The 20,499-nt window shown below is 46.4% G+C and overlaps 1 protein-coding gene and 1 long non-coding RNA gene across 13 annotated transcripts in view; one reads left to right on the plus strand and one right to left on the minus strand.

Annotated features, from left to right (window-relative positions):
- Window positions 1–8,681, minus strand: part of ADAMTS9 (ADAM metallopeptidase with thrombospondin type 1 motif 9) — an 80,183-nt gene extending 71,502 nt beyond the window's left edge. For 6 of the 12 annotated variants that reach the window (XR_009278228.1, XM_058844552.1, XM_058844558.1 and 3 more), the window contains exons 1-2: window positions 7,187–8,681; window positions 6,055–6,217 (exon numbers count right to left, since the gene is read on the minus strand). Coding sequence is in view for 10 of the 12 variants with exons in the window: in XM_058844552.1 (XP_058700535.1) it covers window positions 6,055–6,217; window positions 7,187–7,990 (967 nt within the window). In the remaining 2 variants the exon portion in view is untranslated. Of the gene's footprint in view, window positions 1–4,610; window positions 4,738–6,054; window positions 6,218–7,186 lie in introns of those variants that run through there. The other 6 variants (XM_058844557.1, XM_058844556.1, XM_058844553.1 and 3 more) reach the window with 5 other exon arrangements.
- Window positions 7,814–9,184, plus strand: LOC131581926 (uncharacterized). Its single transcript, XR_009278229.1, has 2 exons — window positions 7,814–7,958; window positions 8,692–9,184. It is a non-coding gene; the product is annotated as an uncharacterized LOC131581926 (long non-coding RNA).
- Window positions 9,185–20,499: the final 11,315 nt, after the last annotated feature.

The raw sequence follows: 20,499 nt of genomic DNA on the forward strand, positions 1-20,499 counted from the left end.
AGTAACAACAAAATGCATTACTTAAAACCCACATTGAGGAATGTTAAACCAAAACTCATTACAGGATCTGTCTCATTGACTATGATCATTGTTTTCTAACTGAAGTAAGTCTATTACCTTATCTCACTTGCCAACACCACAAGATACCTCAAACATTAAAGACTGATCCCTTCCCCAGCTCAGCATGGAAAAAACTTGTGCTTGACCCCTTAGGCCCATCTGACCAAATACCAGTTGGCTCTTACTGTGCTGTTACCTCAACAGGGAGGCAGAAATAGAATTAATTACATTAGCATATGGGAGTTGTGATGTAATTCTCTTCTTTATTCTGGGAGGGAAGGAAACCTGAATTAATTACTATCTGACTAAAAATTACAATCCACTTCTTTAAGATAAGGAAGTTTTCTGAGGAAAAGAAAAAAAGTCAGTGTTTTACCCTGAGGCCAAAAGCGAAGCTGACAGCTTAAACAGACTCTTGAAAGAGCTCAAGGATTGCTCAACCTGGAAGCAAAGGCTTAAGAAAACCTCCCTGCAGATCTCCTGCAACCCTGAGTTTACGTGACACTCAGCAGTACAGAATTTGCCTGAAGACCTGCCTGGAAACCAGACACATAGAATGCAAAATTCTGCTGGATGAATGAGTTGAAAACAAAAAAAAAAAAGGGACACAGTTGGAAGCAAGACAGAGTCCAAAAGAAACAGCAAAAATACTAAAGGGCTCTAGACCAACAATCCAAGTGCAAAGGATCTGGGATTTCACCACAGACCACTCACAAGAGTACAAACACTGAGTCCTGTGCTAAAAGAATTGAAAGTTTCTGCCTTAGAACTGCTATAAAGAAAGAACATAACACACACAAAGGGCCTGTAGAAAGAGCAGGACTTTTTCCATCACTGGCCCCATTCCACTCCATTGCCAACTGTAACACTGCAGAAACACCTTGAATCACAGTTCAAGCAGGAACAAAAGCTCATCCCCTCCCTGCATCAATGAAAGACCACCTTACAAAGCCAGGCTCTAGCCACAGTACCAGATCCCTAACACATCCTTCCCCAGGTCTCCTCCTTGGCCATGGCACTGATAACACACTAACAAATGCCCATTCTGGCAACCTCAACCTGACCACCCGCTCCAAGCACATGGGAACATGGTGACAAGACCATCTCCTGCTTGTGCCATGGGTTCACCAGTGACTTCCCATGCAGCTGGCTGGCATTAGAAGAGCAGGCTGGTACTAATTATCATGCAGGAACAAGATCACAACCGTTGCACAGGCAGCACCGGGCATCTGCTTGCTCAAGACACAGGGTAGCACACTTCTGCTCTAGTGGTTCCCCAGTGTCATGTTCAGTGGGAAAGGTTGTTACAGTTACTATGAAAGAGTAATCTATTACAAATTACTCATTAATGCAACTGAAAAATCAGTGACATATTACTGAGTATGCCTGTGTAATGCTAGCTCAGCGGCAAGACTTGGTTCACGCTGCTGGTTTCTCCTGTGCTTTGTATTGGACCCTTCTCAGCACAATTTACACACAGAGCTTCCTCACCTGGACCACCTGGGGCTTCCCTCTGGGGAGCTGCTGTGCCTGGCCACACATGTACTCTCCAGCAGTCAAACTGCTGCAACACCCAACGAAATACCAGCAAATTTGAGACACTCCTGCATCCGTTTCTGGCAGGTACTGGGATGTGCTAAGCCTGCAGGTTGTGTCCCACAGCATCTGTGCTGATAATACTTGGATTTTGGAAAGCAGCCTCAGCAGGTGAGTCACTGGGCTTTCCCACCTCTGCCAGCAGTGGGTGGGGGCACAGTCAGCATGGTGCAGGTAAGACCTGCTCTGTCCTGCACTCATCTGAGCCTGCTTCCAAAACCTCACCACCTCAGCACAAACTGCTGGAAGGCCTCTTTGCTGGCTACAGCCCCTTGGCTCCCCTCCAGAAACAGGAACAGCTCTAATCATCTTCCTACTAGTTTGGCACCATCAGAGTGTTATTGCTGCTTCTGCATGAGGAATTTTGCCTGTGGTGGATATTCCTGCTTTAAATGCTCTCATTAAAGAGTGAGGGCTTTGTGCAAGATCCTCACATGCAGCCCCAGAGCCCAGGTCCAACACCAGCCTTGGGATGGGCACAGCTGACCAGCAGCGAGGGAGCAGCTCGCACTCACTATACATTCAGTTATTGGTTTATTCATCTCAGCCCCAAACAGGTCTTGAATATAAAAGAATTATGAGAAATGAGGCAAGAACAGGAAGGTATTTAACTAATGAAGCTGTGAATTGGAAGCACAGATGAGCCAAATGAAGGCAGTGGGTACAAAGAAGGAGCTGCCTCAAAAATTTTAGTCAGGAGTCCTGCATCAGCATCACAGTAAAAGCTGCACAGAATTTGCTAAGTTTGGAACAAGAGCTGGGCAGGCAACAGAAGTGGGGTGATGAAAGGGCACAATAGCTGCAATTATACTCATGGACACAGAGGAATTGTGGCTCAGTGCAACCAAGCGGGTGGAGGCCACATCTGTCCTAGAACAAGGGGTGGCCAACAGGCAGAATGATTGTGAAGGTTCAGTAAAAGGCTAAAGCTATCACAGACCCCAATAAAGCTGGAAGAGAAGAGCTCCAGAGAACTCAACAAACAAAATATACATACAAGTACATGTATATACACATCAGTGGCAAAAAAATATGGGAAATATGATAGAAAGGAGAAGCAGCAGAAATGGACATAAGACCCAGAGCAAGGGGCAGCCTGAAGTGGTTTATTTAAGTGATGACCAAAGGAAGTGTCCTATTGGCATCTGGAGCTGGACATCTCTCTGCAAGACCAAACCTTGAGGGTTTCACATGGAAAGGGCTCACGGGTCTGCTCCTGGCAGAAGGTCCCACTGGATGGGGGCTTGGGGAGAGGTGCTGCCGGCCTCACGAAGGCGGCTGCACGCTGACGCAGGATGCAGCTCCGCGCCTTTATCACTGGAGTCAGATTGTTCCTCCGTGGGGCGCAGGAAAGCTGAGCTCTCCAGCCTTGCAATGAGCCACTTCCTTTTTTTCTTTTTTTAGGATCGCAATTTCTTTTCTCTTCCTCCTCCACCTCAAGAAAGCGGATATTTTAATAATTGGGTCGGAAGAGCTTGCTATCCTGAAGCGATGGGTGGTAGTGGTGCTGCACCTATAGTGACATCATGCTGTCAGCCTGGCCAAGTCCTCATCCCGTCAGGGCTATTCACAAAAGCACAAATTATTCTGCCAGATCCCCGGCCAGATGACAAACTGATTCACGGCACTAACTAAAAGAAAAGAAGGAGAGGAAAATGCACCATTTCCTCCAACTGAAACTACATTAACCTGTTACCCCAAGGAAAACTGTCCAAAGCTTTTCTTGTGGCGGCTGAGCTGTATGCCAGACGGCTGAAATGCATTGCCAGAGACCCCAATGCTGTGCTATGAAAGTTCATCTGCAGAGCACAGCTTCCATTTGATATCCATCAGCATTCAGAGGAAAAAGATCTTTTTCCAGAACACCTGCAGAGTATCTTTTATGTCAGGACCTAAAACTGTTATTAGAAACTTCTAATTAAAGCTTAACAAAAGCAAATACCTGGTTTTCTAAGCTGACCTCAGGATGCTGAAAACTAAAAGTAAGACCAGGGAGACTGCTGCAAATGAAAGCTTTTACACAATCTGTTAGTCAATTCACAAGGGAAACTTTCCTGAATACCTCAAGAAGTCTAAAATTACATCATTATGGCAAGGGCACACCAGTATGTTGCTTATTAATCATTTCCAGGAAGATGACTATCAGAAAGTCATTCTTAATAGCACAACTGCCTGGCAACATTGGGTACCTTAGATTTCCTTCACATGAATTTCCTCTTCAAGCAAATTTCCACCCCTGCCAGAAGCCTGCAAACCAAATGCACAGTTTCACATGTTCTTCTGACAAAAGACTGGATTCACACAACACCCTACAACTATGACTAACTCCCAAACTCTCATGAAACCATTCTTCTCTGGTAGGAGTGAGAGACACACCTTGTCTGAAACAGTGAGTGATGCTAGATTTCTCATGTTCACCTCTGCTGGAAAGACACGCGAGACACCTTCTCTCACCAGATGTAACCTCAGGTAGGATGCCAGGATTCAGCATTGCCTAAACTGCTCTGAATTTTCTCCTTAAATGAAATAACCAAGACTTGTTCACCATGCACACATGTACAGCCAGAGCAAAACAGCTTCAAAAGCTTTGACGATGACAAAAAGAAGAGACAGTAAACAGGAGGAGGTGGAGGGAAAGAGGAGAGGAAGACAAATAAGACTCTCATGTCTATCTGGAACACTTCAGCTTGTGTTTGCAAGGTATGAACTTCCTCTGCTAGATGAAGCAACTGAGAAGAGCAAGGAAACAAAGACAAGCAAGAAGCAAAGCATATTGGAACAAAGGAGGAAGAGATATACACCACATTGGTAAAATCACAGATGGAGTATTATTCTTGTGAATTATAATACAGAAGAATAATGGGAACTATGATACAGTGGGGTGAAATACAGCAGTCTGTTACAGCAGCACAAGAGTCAAGTCCACAAGCAAAATTCAGAGCCCTCCCAGCTACCTTTGATTCAATGAGTCCTGTGATCTGCTGCTCCGTTCCTCCAAGGGTTACTGATGCAATGTGCCAGATTCCGTGTTTCTTTCCAACTGTTCTGAGTCTCCTGCATCTGATCTCAAAGAAGGGAGCAGAAACAGCTGGAAGAGAGAAACCAGAATGGCATATTCCAGCAGCAGCCCTTGGAAGAACAATCAATGACAGCCTTGTGAGAGGTGCCACTGTACCCCTGGCACATACGTTTGCATGTGGACGTGGATTCACATGTCTTCTAGAAGAAACACACATTGCTCTGGTGGTCACAAAGTATCAGAGCATCTTTGGACTTAGCATGATCGGTACAAACTGAACAGATTGACAGCTGAACAGCACAGCCATGATCCAAAGTCATGGGCGCCAAACAAGTAACGTGTGCTAACTGCAGCCTAATTTGGGCCCCATACTTCTCCTCCAGTGGAACCTTTACTTCCTGAGCAACTCCACCTACTTTGCATCATATGAGCAGCTTGCAGCCCACAAGGGAACCCAGTCAAGGTCTACTCTGTTTAAGCTTTAAAGTTTCTGTAGATCTAGCTGCAGGCCAAAGGAGGAGGGAAAAACAGCAGGTGAAACAGGAGACCGAAGGAATAAGCTTCTTCAGAGAAAATTTAGGTATTTGCTGCCAAAGGGGAGGATTAGTTGTGAACATCAGGAAGTCAAGGAAGCAGAGAGCAGCAGGAGGCCACTGCAGATAATAGGGACAGTAGGAGCAAGGCTATTGCTCATCAAGGCACATGAAGGGGGAGAGAAAAAAGCTTGTGCTCTTTCATATGTGCAAGGACTAGAAATCAGGAGTGAGGAGGTCAGGGAGATGGTGCTGGTGGAGGAAGGGCCATGAGGAAAAAAAAAAAAAGCCTTTGATGAACCATGGAAAAGTGATTACTAAGGGAAGAACTGTCAGGGTTGGTGTTAGAACCTCCTCATTTCCACTAGAAAGAGGTAAGATGTGGCAACTCACAGCCAGATTCGGGGAGGGAAGACCAGGAGCACAGCAAGACCAAGACAGAGGACGTCATTTAAAGGACAGAGTATCAGACAGAAAGAATATCAGATTAGGATGGTTGGGAATTACATGTAGGAGAGAAGAGAAAACAAGTTTAAAGGCTTACAGGATACTTAAGGCAAGACAGACCAAGAGTTCTCTTGCCAGTTTTACATCAGGAATCAAAGGGAAATTGCAACATTTTTTCTGACTGCAACTTCCTCATAATCAATTCCTAGGAAGCATGGGTGCATCACATCTCTCCAGGACAGCGTTACTGCCACAAGCCCAGACCTAGCATTCACAGCACCATTTCTAGAGGGGTCCCTCAACTTCACATCCCTTCTTTCCCATACAAACCTACTGCCTTTTAACTGCAAATAGCACTTCCAAGTATCAAGTCATTCAAGGCAGTAACAAAATGAGTACCTGGAGTATCACAAGTCTGCCTGTCCCCTGAAGAGTTGGTTGGAGATGTCCGGTGCCGGTAAACAAGATGTGGTTTATTGTGCTCTTCTTCATACTCCTGTTCCTCAAGCGATAGGAGTGGCTCTACAAAATAGTCCCCATCATCAGACTTGAATGTGCCTAGCTGAGAGGGACCAGAGAGAGGAACAGGAGGTCAGCTTTGCGCGATGACAAGCCACCTAGCAGCACCAGCAAGCAGCTAATGAGGGAAGTGTGCCTAGTTCTGTGGTAACCTGTTGAAGGCACCAGCTGGAGCTCCATCTTCAGTCACATTCCTTGCACCCACCCCGGGCTGCACAGCCATCCCACTGGTGCTTACAGAGGGCTAATTACTAACCCACAGGCAGGGAGCATGGAGGCACGTCTGCCAGACCCTGTCCCTATGCCAGTGACGATTATCAAGCCTGTCCTGCCCGAAGAGTGATGGTACTGTTGTGTGCTGGAGGCCCCAGTGCAACCCCATCATGTGCTGGTTTCATGCAGCATGTCTCCCTGAGGCAGGCTTTTAACCCACATATGAGGATCAGAGGAAGGTGTCCAGCTAGTGAAGTCACTGCTTATGAAAAGACATCAGCACTCCTACTTGCATACAACTATGAATGCAGCTATTTGGCGGGTAAATAAAATATCCAAGACAAAACATTCCGCAGCCATCCCATACTGGCATCCATGGCCACTGCCTAGGAGGGAAGCCACACACATGTGCTGTACCCAAGCTGAGGTGAACACATGCACCCAGAGGAACTCGTGGACCGAATGAATCCAGCAGAAACCTCCGGGGAGCCCCCGGGATTGGCACCCCGTGGGACGGAAAGACACAGACAGAAGAGTCAGCCCTTTTAAGAGCTTCTGCTCATCCCGGTGCCAACATCCCTGCAGCGAAGAGCACCCAGCTGGGGTACCAGGGACTGGGACATGCCCCTGATCCGAGCTGCTGGGTGGCTCCGGGGTCAGCGCTGGTGGTGAGCCCGCAGCCACGGGCACCCCCGGGGAGAGACGGGGGTCCGTGCCCGTGTCTGGCCCGCGGACCGCCCGCCCGGGTGTCGGTGGGAGGCACTTTTTCCCCAAGACGCGCGGAGCGGGCGCGGCGCACCCAGGAAGCCGAGCGATTAAGAGCAGCGTGGGAGAAATCCCCGGCCGGGGCGGGCCGGAGCCGCCCGCCGCGGCGAGGGGAAGGGGCGGCCCCATCGCTCCGCCGGCCCGGCCTCCCTGGCCCCGCTCCTCCCGCTCCTCCTCCTCCTTCTCCGCGCTTCCGCCCCTGGTCCTCAGCGGGGCGGGGCCGGGCCGGCGGCCGGGGCGCGGGTCTCACCATCCCGGAGCAGAGGCTGATAACGGCGGTGAGCCGAGGCCGGGCGTTGACGTGCCCCCGGTAGAAGCAGTGCTTCACGTCGGCGTCGGCCGCCTCGGCGTAGAGGCGCCGCTGGTCTGCGGCGGGCTCTCCCAGGAGGCTGACGGTGAAGAGCGGGGCGATGAAGGCCGAGCTGGCCGTCAGGTTGAAGAGGAACTGCTGCCCGAAGGCGGACAGCCTGTAGTGTGCCTTCGGGGAGGAGGCGGCGGCCGCCGTCCAGGCGTCGGGGGCAGCACTGGTGCTCCGCCGGCGCCGCCTGAAGTGGACATCGGTGGGGAAGGGCTCACCGAACTCATTCACTCGGGTAGGAGTCACGATCTCGTACTCGCTGAGCTTCTCCAGCAGCTGGGCTGCGGGGGGACAGACGCATATCGCTGAGTGAGGCGGCCGAGCTCCGCGGCCCCGGGCGGCGGCAGCGCGGCACTCCCCGCGCCCCTCCCCGAGCACCCCCTTACCTTGCCTGGGGTGCAGCTTCTGCCTCCTCGCTCCCGTCCTCAAGCCGTCGATGAAGAGCGTGGTGAGTGCCAGCGCCAGCGGCGCCAGCTGCATGGTGCTGCGCGCTGTCCTCGGAGGAGCAGCCTTCCCCGCCTCCGCTTCTTCTCCTCCTTTTTCCCCCCTTTCACACTCTTAATTTTTTTTTTCCTCTTCTCCTTTCCCGTGGCCCCCCTCCCGGCCCCCGGAGCGCTGCCGCGGGAAGGCGCAGGAGCCGGGCGGCGTTAGGGGCGGGCGGGCCGGCGGCGCGCGGGGCGCCGGGGGCCGCGCATGGTGCGCGGGGGCGGACGGGCCGGGGTCGGGACCGACGGGCCGGGACGGGGGAGCCGCCCGCCCGCCCGCTTGCCTGCCTGCTCTCCTTCGCTTTCCGCCTCTCCCCACGTCGGGCTGGTGGACGAGAGCCGCCGGGACTCAGTTTAAAAAGGGGCGTGCTCCATAGATCAAGGGGGAAAGCCCGCCCTCCTCAGGTCCCCCCCACTCCAGTGTCACTTCGTTGCCGGCGAACGCCGAAGTCCAGGTTTTGGTTAAGAAAAGCTGGAGCTGGACGGAGCGGGCTACGAGCACTCGTGTCCAGCGCCCGCTCCCCTCCGGCTCCTTCGAAAAGGCTTTAAAATCCCAAAGAGCCCGGGCAGAGCAGCACCGGCAGCCGTCTGCTCTGCCAGGATTTGGTGATGAGCCACTTTGTCACTCACTGGGAGGAGAGCTGAGTTTTCTTACATAATTAACGTTTAACCTTTTTTTTTTTTTTTTCAAAGCAGCTTGAAGAACTGGACCAGCAATTGAAGAATCCTGTGTGGCACTTCTTATAGCAGTTGTTTTCTTCTGCATTTCTCAAATAAGAGGCAATTCAAGCAACTTTTGTTCAGGATTAGATTTGTGTTGTGCACTTTTCAGGCACCCTGAGGGAAAAGGAAGATTATATCCTTATCTGAGTTTGTTTTACAGTGTGAAAGGTCTCTCTAAAAATTTAAGACATGCTTTAGAGCTAAATGTAATTAAGTGTTGTCTTCTACCCGTTCCTCAAATCAAAAACCCCAGGCTTGATTTAAAAGGCTTTTAAACCTTTTAAGCATATAAGCAAGGCAAAAGAGAAGTCTGGAAGTTCAATTTGCACTTCCATAGAAGATTTCAAAGTTCTTTACATTCTTCGCTCAGCTTTGGGACAAGGCACAGAAATGTTGGTATTTGCTGTAGAAAGGGAACATTTTAAAATAAAAATCAATTCAGAGTCCAGTTCTGGGCAAAATGGCACCTCCTGACTCTTCAGAACATCTGGTGAAATCCTACAACCTCAAGAATTTGGAGTCAATTATTAATTTTGTATGATGAATATAAAAGAGTCAAGAATATATAAAAGAAGCATCACCTGCAAAGCCGTGCATCTTTAGCCCTGCGACTGGCTGGCCAGGCTTGCAGGGCTGGGAGGCAGAGCCTCGGCAGTGCAGGAATCTCCAGGATTGTGGAGACCCAAGTCAGCACACCCTTAGGGTGAGGTGTAATGGCACACATAACCTCCCTGCATGGCATTGTGCCCATGCTTATAAACCAGGTTTAATTAAAATCTTGGATATTTACCGTGAGATAACTCGCCCACATCTCTCTGAGCTGCAGTGCTTGCAGAGCAGCCTGAGCCCTGACCACTTACCTGCAATGTCCATATGAACCCCAAAGCTTTCAGTCTTCACAGAGGGAAGTACACACAGGGTGCTTGGGATAATGCTCCAGAAATCATGGCAGGAGAAGGAAGGGTGGGCTGTATCCCGAACTCAGGTGGGTGTGGACTTCCTGGTCTTCCCCAGGAGTGCCAGGGGCAGCCTGTGCTGCCAGTTGGACATGTGGAGCAATACTGAGCTGCCGATCAGCAAAGGGGGAGTGAGGAGCAGTGAACAGAGCTGCCTGAGGAAGGAGAGGTGAAAAGCTGAGCATAGCATTCTGGCTGACTCAGAGGGAGGGGAGGAGGCTTATGTGGAGCTAGTCCTGCCGGTGTCCTGGGAAAGAGGGGTGCAGCTTTCAATCCTCGGATCAGCATAGTGTTGGGGAACAGGTCTGGTTTATCTGGGTCACAGAGTACCCCAGGGTATCCCCATCTCCCAAACATCCTGCATCCCACCACTCTTGGCCTCGGCATCCCTTGTGCCACATCAGGTGCTGGTGAGAGCTGCCTTGCTTCTATTCAGCTCACTGTCACAGGAAAACCTATCAAAATTTTGTTTGGTTTTTTTTTCTCCTCAGTTTTCTATAAGGTGACCAGTTAATTTGGCTCAGGGATGAGGTTTGACAGAGCTCAGGAGCTGGCACAGGGTGAGAAGTGACAGCACATACCTGTGACTTGGTTAGAACCCTTTCCTTTTTGGCACTGAACTGAATGGAGGAAGGTTGTTTCATGGAGCATCTTCACAGCCCCACCCACTAATCTGAAAACATCAACCTGACAGAAGGCAAGAAACACAACTCGTATCATTCAGAAGAGGGGATCCAGCTCATGGGACTCCAATATGGGGCAGAGTTGGGAGCAGTCTGAAGCCTCCCAGGACCAAATCCTGGCCTTGCAATATCAACTAAACAAACATTTATGCATGCCATGCAGCATGGCATGACTTCCAGAGCCATTCCCATCAATATCCACAAGTTGTATGTTGTGTGGCATTTTTAATCTTTACAGCTGGAGATTAGGAAGTGCAGAATGAAAGCTGTACTGTAAGTAAATAGATTATGTGGAGTTTAGAGAAACTAAGCTGCAATCTTAAATTCAAATAACTTTCCTATTAGGAAGGATCTATTAATACTTACGGTATGGTAATTGTGCAGACTCCAAGTCCTCATCCAGTCAAAAGTAAGCCTTAAGAGCCCATACCTACCCATGGAAAAATCCCCTTAAAACACTGGGAATTTTGCCTATGTAAATACTGCAGAACTTGAACTGCAAATGCCTCTTTTATAAACTATGAAATTGGAGCTTGATCACAACAGCAAAACTTCAGTAAGAAATTTAAGGCAGTGCACACTGCTGCAAGAATACACTTGGAACCCAGACTTCCTGAGGTTTTTGCACTGCTTTTCCCCCTTGTAACCATTTCTTTTTCCCTATAGGTGAGGCCATCCCCAGTACTAATCTTTGTTCTTTGTGCCTCAGCCTCTCTGGGTAAGCATCATCTTCCTTTACCTGCTCCATCCTCTTGCTGGCCTAACGATTATCCCACAAGGCACACAGTTTCCCTTTGATGGTTGCTCCTCAATGCTACAAGATATCTGAGAACAGCCAACTTTTCTCCTTCTGTCTAATCTGTGTGGTCAAAAAGTGAAAGATTTCATTCTCTTCAAACAGCTGACCACCCTCTCCTGCCTCTCTCATTTCATCTGCTGGTGCTGGTAATAAGGATACCACTCTAGGCTGCCTTTCTCTTTGTTTTGGAAGCTCTCATAAAGGCTTCTCTTTAAAAGACATTTTCAGCAGTTGTGTCAAAGCTGGATTTTTAAGTTGTTGTAAGTCTTTCACATTTGTTTGGAGGGACTGAAACTTGCAAGTTCTTAGTGTATACTTAATTTTCAAACTTGTTATCTGTGCCAAGCCAACTCTTTTTGGTCCTCGTTAAAAGGATTTAAATACACTCATCTACTGTATTCCTTTAAGCTCCTGCTTCCTCCCTGGGGTTCTGTTCTTACCCCATGTAGTGTGCTGCTGCCATCAAGGTCTGAATCACTGGGTTTGGGGATTTGTTCCCCCAACTCATAGGAGGTTGGGAAATGCTCCCTGCTGTTCCCAGCAATACCAGCACAACACTGCTGTCACAATTTGTCACCTTTGGGCCCATATCCTGGTCCCCATTTTAGGGCCAATGGCTGAGGGAGATGTGAAATGATGTGCCAGGATGCTGCAGAGACATCAGTGCCATTCCACTCCCCTGAATACTGAGATGTGCACACTGAGGTGACTAATTCAAGGTCACCCAGGGAAATAATACACAAACATCCTTCATCTCAGTCCTGGGTCAAACTGTGCAACTCAAACATCTTCCCCTGTGTCCTGTGGGAGCCAGCCACTGCTCTGCACAGAGGTGTAAGGTGGGGCACAGTGGACTCGCAGATATCATCCCTCCTCTTTGCCTTGTAGGGAACCACCATTTGGGAACAGAAGGTGGAAGAGGGAAAGCGAACGAGTCTGTCACACTGCTCCACTTACAGGCAAGGAAAGTGGTGCTCTGTGTGCCTAAGAAACAACTTTGACCCTAGAAAACAGATACACGAGTAGGAACTAGGGACTGGGTGGGAGGAACAGCAAAGCCCACGTAGACACTGCAAATGTGTGGGATTTTCATCTTCAGGTCAGCACAGATGGACATAATGATCCCTTGAGGCTCTCCACTTGAAACTGCTGGTTCCAGCTTGCCCCTCCCCTGCTCCCAGCATTGCTGCTGATTGTATACTGCTCTGCTCCTTCTCCTTACACCTCTTATCTGCCACGTGGAACGTGCTCAGGGAAGCCCAGCTTCTGGGTCTGCAGCCTGCCAGTTCCTTTGGCCTAATAAGCAGTTATAGATCCCATTGCCCTTTTACTACAGGTAAACCTAGGACAGGTCCTAAAGTAGCTAAGAAATATTAATTCTGACCCTTCCTATTTCAAGCTAAACATTATATTGGTTTATCTTTTGTGTTTGACATGCTATAAATCAAACAGGACCTGAATACACTCCTCATGACTTTTGATATTATGTACACGTGCATCTCTGCTGTGTTCCTGGTGCCTTTGCCAAAACATTAACAGTAATACTGGGACTAAATAGAGCAGATGTTCTGTAATCCCACACCAAAAGGCAACCTGGGGATGTTGGAAATTATGCAGGTACAAAAAGCTTTATCCCTGGAGCCATGTACTTTTGCTATATAAACAAATTATCATAACAGCTCTGTGAGGTGTTACCATCACCTTATGAAGAGGAGACTGAGATGATTGATTTGGCAAAGAACATGGGGTCATGGAGCTCTGACCTCATGGTAGTTCTACTCTCCCTCTCCATTATGTATGCAGTCTAAGTGTATAATGTAATATTTCAGTGGAGGGATCATTAAACTGTAAAACTCTATATTAGGAGGGTTATTTTCATTCTTTCCCCAAATAGTAGATTGTCTCCATAGATAACAAAATACAAATATCCAGTTAAGCAGGGAAAAAGCTAAGCAACTTTACAGATATCAAGTTCTTTTACCCTACACTGTTTGATTTCCCTTGGGGTATAACAAGGTACTCAGCTAAAAGCAAAGATGTCTCCCTGGGGAAAGTCTTTACAATGTTGTCGTATTTGTATTGTGGTAGGAAGTCCATCGGTTATAAAACTGTCAAAAAAATTGTCAATGGCTAAAAAGTTGGGAATGTTTCAGGCCTAATCCAGTGCCTGTCAAAACTCATCATCAACACTTCCACTGACTTGGAGAAGTGCAGAATCTCTGTCATTTCCAGGAGCTATTTTACAGCATCACATCTTGCTCATTAATATCCACCTGACAAGCATATATAACATCCAGTATTTCTTTACCAAGATGCAACAGCTTGAAAAAAAAAACACCACATTTATTTTTAACTTAGAAAAATGTCTGTGCTTGCTAAGTTTCAGTATCCAAAACTAGGATGTTTTAAAATTCTTCTCAGGTAGCTGAGGGTTCACAGAACAGATGGACACAGGGAGGAAGAAGATAATAACGGCAGCCCATCACTTTGTAGCACTGCTGGTACCACATCATTACCACAGCCAGAATGTGCAACAGACCACAGCCATTTCCCCCCCATGCTAAATGATTAAGAGGTGCTGCTTAAATGTGATGCTTTAGATTAGTCAGCAGTCTCCAACTCGAAGGATATGTTGAGGAAACAGCTCTCTGCTTATAAGTGCTCCTGCACTCTTACACCTCTGAAAGCAGCATTGATAAGGAACAGACTGGAAATGCTTAGTGTGGAAGATTCAGCATATAAACACAGGACAAAAATCCAAAAAGAGATTTGGTCTCTCCCCAACTATGCTGTGTTTGCCCTGGATGAAGAAGTGGTGAACAAGATCTATTTTCAACTGCACACACTGTGCTGTCTCACGATGGCTGTCGCTGCCTGAGCGGCTGGGCACACCTAACACAGGATCCCTCACTGGTTTCTGCCTGAACTACTGCTTTGCTGTCAGGTGCCTGCAGCCTTGGCTTTGCTACTTAACTTCACCGTCAGGCTCCGCTTTTGCAACCAAAATAGGGGACTTAACAGTAATAAGTTTCTTACAAGCTAGAGTTTAAGTGATATGTTAAAAATCAGGCACAAAAGTAGCAGGATGCAACTAAGGGAGAGCAAATTCTGTATGATCTGCAAAGCTGAAACAAAATTGTCTTTTTCTTCCCAGCTGTTTCCAAAGCCACCTCTGCTCTATGCCTTCATGCCTTCTCGCTCACTAAATAACTTTTTTGATGGCAGTGGCTGTCTAGGAGCAAACCTGGAATCCATACGTTCCCCTCGCAGGTGCAGGGAAAGCTACAAGAATGATGTGAATTGGCTGCAGCCTTCCTAACCACATTCATGTCATGCCACTCTGGCTGGGATGCCGGAGAGAGAATTAATGGAGTGTAAATCCATGTTTGGAAATCTCCAGCCTCTCCCTGTAACTCCTTCATTCCCTTTGCAAACCACAGGAAGAGGGGATCTCCCCAGAGAACCACAGCTGCACATTTTGGGTCTTGATTAAAAGTAGTGGAGAATTCACACAGCCAGAGCTGCTTGTCTAACGGGTTCAGAGTGAGCTGCGATACTTCCAAGGGAATCTGTAGTCCTGAGACTAAACCCTGTGAGCAACAGTCCTCTTTTAAAGTTATTGTATGGCTTGGCTACAGAGATAAGGCACCAGATGGCTTGGGAAGAATTTTTAGGAGACAGTCTGCTGGTATGCCTGGAAGGATCTTGAGAGTTTACATTTACAATAGACCATTTCTTTGGAGGTGAATGTTTGTCAGGAACATCAGTTTTAATTACTTAAAATGTATGCTGTTTCCAAATGCAGACAGTGTTAAGAGGAGTTTTTTGTTGTTTTTCTTTCTTTCCTGAAGAGAGGACAGCCAACAGAAATCCCTTCCTTTATAGGTAGCAAATTGACTTGTGAGACAACTGTTACGCAGTTTTCATCCCAATACTATCCTGCAGCACCTTCTTTCACTAATGAATCGTTCATAGCACAACTAGGTCTTTCATTTAATCTGTTTTCAGCCAATGAAGTAAGCAGCTAATTTGGTCAACTCTAAGCACTCAAGAACATGGGTCAGCCCTCAAAATTCCCAAGACTTTTCAACTGAGCCTTACTTTACCTTTTGCATGCAAGGAGGGATGAGCTGGGACAGGAGCCATAAGGATGCCAGTAGGAATAAGCAGCCTGTCAGTAATCTCAGTGTTGCTTTCACACATGCACCTTCTAAATCCAGGTGTGATCAATTTGCAGTAAGGATTATAGCTCTATTACCCCCAATATTGGGCTGAGTTCAATGACACCAGGAACTGAGCTCCTGTATCCCCACTGTGAGAGCATGGCATTTCTTTCCCAGCCAGAAGCGTTACCGAAAATTATCTAAAGGGGTTGGACCACTTGGACCTTCCTGAGAACCATGGCCCTGCTGGAGCTCCTCATCACTTGCAGGTGCACGGCAGACCCGAGGAGAAGTACACACCAAGGCAGCATACTTTGTATGTCTAGAGGTGTGGCAGCTCTGCTAAGGGGGTAATTTCCTGCCCTACAACATATGGATGTTGAGATATACGTGTCACGTTTTCAGACCTTTCAACTCTCTCATTACAACATAAATAACATTAACAAATGTTGGTGATGGGAATCAGGCTCATGTTTGTAAGCCAGCTGTTTCCATGTTGTCTCCCTATATTTTGTAATCTTAAATATTCCTAACCTTTCCATTCAGAATTTTTAAAGGGACAAAGCATGATTTGGAAATTACTGTAACACAAGGATATTTGTTGACTTATCTGACATTGTTTTGACATGTCAGGGCCTCCTAGGGGACCAAGACCCCATTGTCTAATGGCAGAGCAAACACAGGGCTGAAAATGGGGCCAGTATCGGTGTTTCCCTGCCTTATCACACTCAGTTAATGCGTTACTCCACACCAGCCAGCCAGCTAAGAATAGCAGGGAGGAGAAATCTCATACACACCAGTAGCATTCTTTCTGTCTGTTGTTTTCATGGGAGGTTCCAGCACATGGTTTTTTGTAACACAAAGCCCATAATCAAAACAGAGAATTGTCCAAATCTGAGCCATTTCATCTACCAACAAAGTGGATGTTTGTATTCCTACAACAGCAGGACAGGGACATACTTGCCATGGCTGAGACTCCCAGACCTGTCATAGTTCGTGAAACACATGGAGAGCCAAAAGAGCAACTTCCCCAAACACCAGTAGAACAGGGCACACTAAAACAAACACATGTTATCCTGCTTGATTCTGTGCATCAATTAATTCTTCTGAACAGTGAGAAGGGAACTTTGTAGCCCTGGTTGTACATATATAAAGCCATGTGGTTTAGAGCAGCAGCATCTAATTGCGTGAAATTTTCTGGGATACCATTATGTATAGAAAGTAGGCCTCTAGGCCAGGAGCTGGCACTTTTCAGGAGCTGACATGCTTCTGCTGAAAGCATTTTGAGAGAATCCAGTGTCACCACCCTCAGCAGCATCATTAACAGCAGTGACCAAGAACCATCCCTGAATCACTCTCCTGCAACTCGCTGCACAGCACAAGGAAGAAAAGAGGAGTTTCTGCATTGCTTAAGCACACAAGAACTACTGACCTGGCCCTCTTAGAGCCATTTCGCACTCTCCAGGGCACACCAACAGTGAGTGTTCAGTGGTGACAGGGCAGAAACAAGAAAAGCTTACAGGGCCATGCCTGAGCACCAGTCCATCTTCCAGGGATCTGCAGCTGGGTGACCCATGCCAATGGTGCCCCTCTGCTGAGCTGCTTCAGGAGGAGAGGGACATAAGTCCTGCCTGGGGACACACAAACGTCACTGTAACTCTTGCCCTTGTGCAAATGCAGTGCTAGTGTTCAAAAGCCCAACCTTGCACTGCCCTACAGTCTGATGTTAGTACCATACATGATGGTTTAGTTTCCACTTCCATCATCCAGAACAGACACGGCTGTGGAAATCCCAGATTAACAATTCTGATTTGGAATGCCCCTGCCATAGTCTCAATGACGTGTATGTGTGTGACTGCCAGTGACTGTGAGATCTCTCAGGGCATAGAGACATAGTTACAGCTGTCAAGTTCAGAAGTTCCCTTTTACTTTTCTACTCCACTCCCTAAGATTTTTCTCATGCCCCAGCCCTCTTTTTGTGTTGTTCCCTCAGGCCATGTGTCATCTGTCCTGGTCACCATGGAACTTGGTTCCCGTGCCTAGAACAGCTTTTGTGTTATTGGCAGCTCTTCTTTCTGCACCCATTGAAATCTATAAAAATAAGACAATGCATGAGTAGCTTTTAAATCTAATTATTCTTGTGTTTACTTGGCATAATCTTGGATATTTTGCAACCAATTTATTTGACCCAGCACAGAGCTTCCAGGAGTAGACTTGAGCGTGAGATACAGTGACACGGATATTTCCTGTCAGTCTAAAATGTGGTACAAGCGTGCCCTTCTCTATCCAAGTCCTTCAGCAAAAGTGCATGTACCTTGCTCCTTGACTTCAGGAAATGGGTGCAAATGCACCCAGGCTCACCCTGCAGCTGGAGGTGTCTGGGGCACCCTCCAAGTGTAGGTCCAGCTGCATCTCACATCACAGGCATGAGCCCCTGGCCCTGAGCGGCGTGTGACTAGCACAGCAGTCAGAAAAATTCACATAGAAGATTTTGTAAGCACATTTGCTGGTTTAAACTTTGCCCTAGAGACTGGAGACTCCTGCAACTGTGAGAAAGAAGGGTCCTTGTCATTTATAGCTGAGGTCAGCGAAGGGCCAGAGCAAGGAAGTTTGTATTGCAGCAATTTGTACCTTATCTTGTTTATAGATGTAAACAGAAGGTTTACACTTCCGTTACTGAACTCTCCTACACCAAAAATGTTGAGTGCAAAGAGGAGGAGAGGGATAGGCAACGTGTGTGCACTCATTTCTTGAATTTATTTCAAAAAATACAGTTAAAGAGTCTGGGGTTTCTAAAGTCCTTGGAAATTTGGACTCCCTTGCAGGGTTTAGAAACCCATCTCTGCAGACTGCAGGGGTCATTCCAGGATCTTGATAAGGTCTGGATACAACTTTTAAGTCTGATGGACCTGAGTCAACGTCATGAAAGCCAAGAATCATTTATGAGCTTTAGGTCACTCCCAATTGCTTCTGAAGTCATTGCCCAGGCTTTTCTCATTTTAATCACAGTACCAGGGTCTTGTATCATCTGAAAAGCTTCAAGGCAAAGGACATATGGAGCTTACAAAAGCACAGTTATTGTGCTAGCTAGCTCCAGCCCCATGCCAAGCAAATTATTCATGCACATTCTGTGGATAGGAGGCACAATTTTCATGTGGTTATATGGATAAAGAGAGAAGAATTTGGGCCACTGACTCAGCCTGTCAGCAATGCTTCCCCCTAAATTCAGCCATGGAACTGCAAAGCAGATTTCTCACAGCACTAATGGTGGGGCAATGCTCTCTTTGGAAAATATAGCCCCTTATTTACATGCTACATAGAAACCAGTATCATACAAGCGAGCCAAGTTATTCCTGAAGTCTGGCCTTTTGATTATAACCTTTCAGGAAAGTAAGCAATTGAACAAAAGCAGCTTAGAGATAGCATTTCAAATGAGAATCAATCAGCTTGGCTGGAACAGGAGCAGTAGCAAACTGCCCAGCCTGTTGCAGACACAGCCATGCCATGCGATGCTGCTCTCCTGCATCCAAAAGGAAACCTGACATTCTACAGGTGTTCTGCTTTTTGAGTAGTCTCATGGAAGGAGACAGAGTTTGAGGAGACACACTACAAAAGGTTCCTTTTAATGGATGCTGCTTTTCCATTTCAGCTCTGTGACCAAAGTGCTTTTTTGTTTTTTTGTCTCAGCAGATTTTATCCAATTACCATTGCAGTGGGCACTGCAGAGTGCAGGCTACATTCTTGCTTCAGTTGTCTTTCTGTGCACTTGGCAGCAATTCTGGACACCCAGAAATGCAGACCATTGCTATTTTCCTCCATTTCACTCTCCCTTTAGAAATATTTCTTAAATGGCTTTCTGACATAGAAAAAAAAAAAATTAAATAAAGAATTAAAGTAATTAAATTCGCTCTATTATTCTAGTTAGTGGAAATAGAAAAGCTAATCAGCTGCCTGTTCTTGTACAATAAAGTCAAGAGTAGTTCATTTCAATCCTTGTTCCATAATACTTATATAATTCAGACCTGGAGACAAAAGCACTAAGGTCATGGATTAGCAGTGGCTTAAAGTTGAAAATAGCACAAGGAAGTAAGGATGACAAAATAAGTATGGGAGGGCAAATAATATATTAATGGGTATAGGAATTACTTAGTGTATGATATTTTATCAATGTAAATGGAAGAAATACAAAAGCAAATTCAATTTTTAAGGTCTCTGTGAATAAATATATATATATAAATCTAACCAGCCTCTATACTTGAAACAGAGCTACAAAAAGTTAAATTTGAAATAACAATATAGTAAAACAAATTATTTGGTAATAATTAAAATAGTTGTTGAAATGCAGAGCTAGTTCTCATTAACAGTGTTTTATAAGTTTGCTTTTTTCAGTTTTGTACAAAACTAAAACCTGTGTCATTCAACTGAGGTGCCAAGCAGTTCAAAGAACACACTGTGCAGAAGTTCATCCCAAAACACCAGCCACAAACTACACTTTTCTAGATAAAAAAGATCATGGTTCATAGGGAAATAATTATGGCAACTCACTTGGATATAGCATGTGAAGTATCTGACATCAAAGCCTTCACATGCATACCCAAATGAATTAGCAAAATCTATAATAAAAGCAAAAATCTATAATAAAACTCACCAGTGCTGGAATTTCACAAGACGCCTACCAAGGTTTCATTATGATCACCTTTTGCAAGCATTACAGCTGGCACAATAATAACTGCTGTGCCAAAGAGAATTGTGAAAGCGCAAAACACAGGAAAAGTAGAAAAGGAATTTTGTGACAAGAATGCCATGCAATTTTTCACATACCAGCAGAGAAAATTAGATTTCTAAACAGTGGGTGAACACTTGCTTGCCAGGGTAACAGCTACTGCCTGCACAGAAACCACCCCTAAGAGCCCATGGGATGTTCACAATAAGCAGCAGCTGAACGCCCAAGGAGAATGGTAGTAATTAATTAATTAATTAATTAGTGCTCCTGTGCTAAAAGAAGTTATACCTGCACGTGTTACTGGTGGGTAAAAACTCACACATCTGTAAAAATGCATATAGAGGAGCTCTGTTATTGACCAGGGCACTTCCTTAAGAGGAATATCTTTACCCAGTGATTTGGACTTACTGGGAGAAATTCATTGTGTTGATTTGACACTGCCTGATTTTTTGGCACT

Source organism: Poecile atricapillus, chromosome 9 (genome assembly GCF_030490865.1).
Source record: "Poecile atricapillus isolate bPoeAtr1 chromosome 9, bPoeAtr1.hap1, whole genome shotgun sequence".
Lineage (NCBI taxonomy): Eukaryota > Metazoa > Chordata > Aves > Passeriformes > Paridae > Poecile > Poecile atricapillus.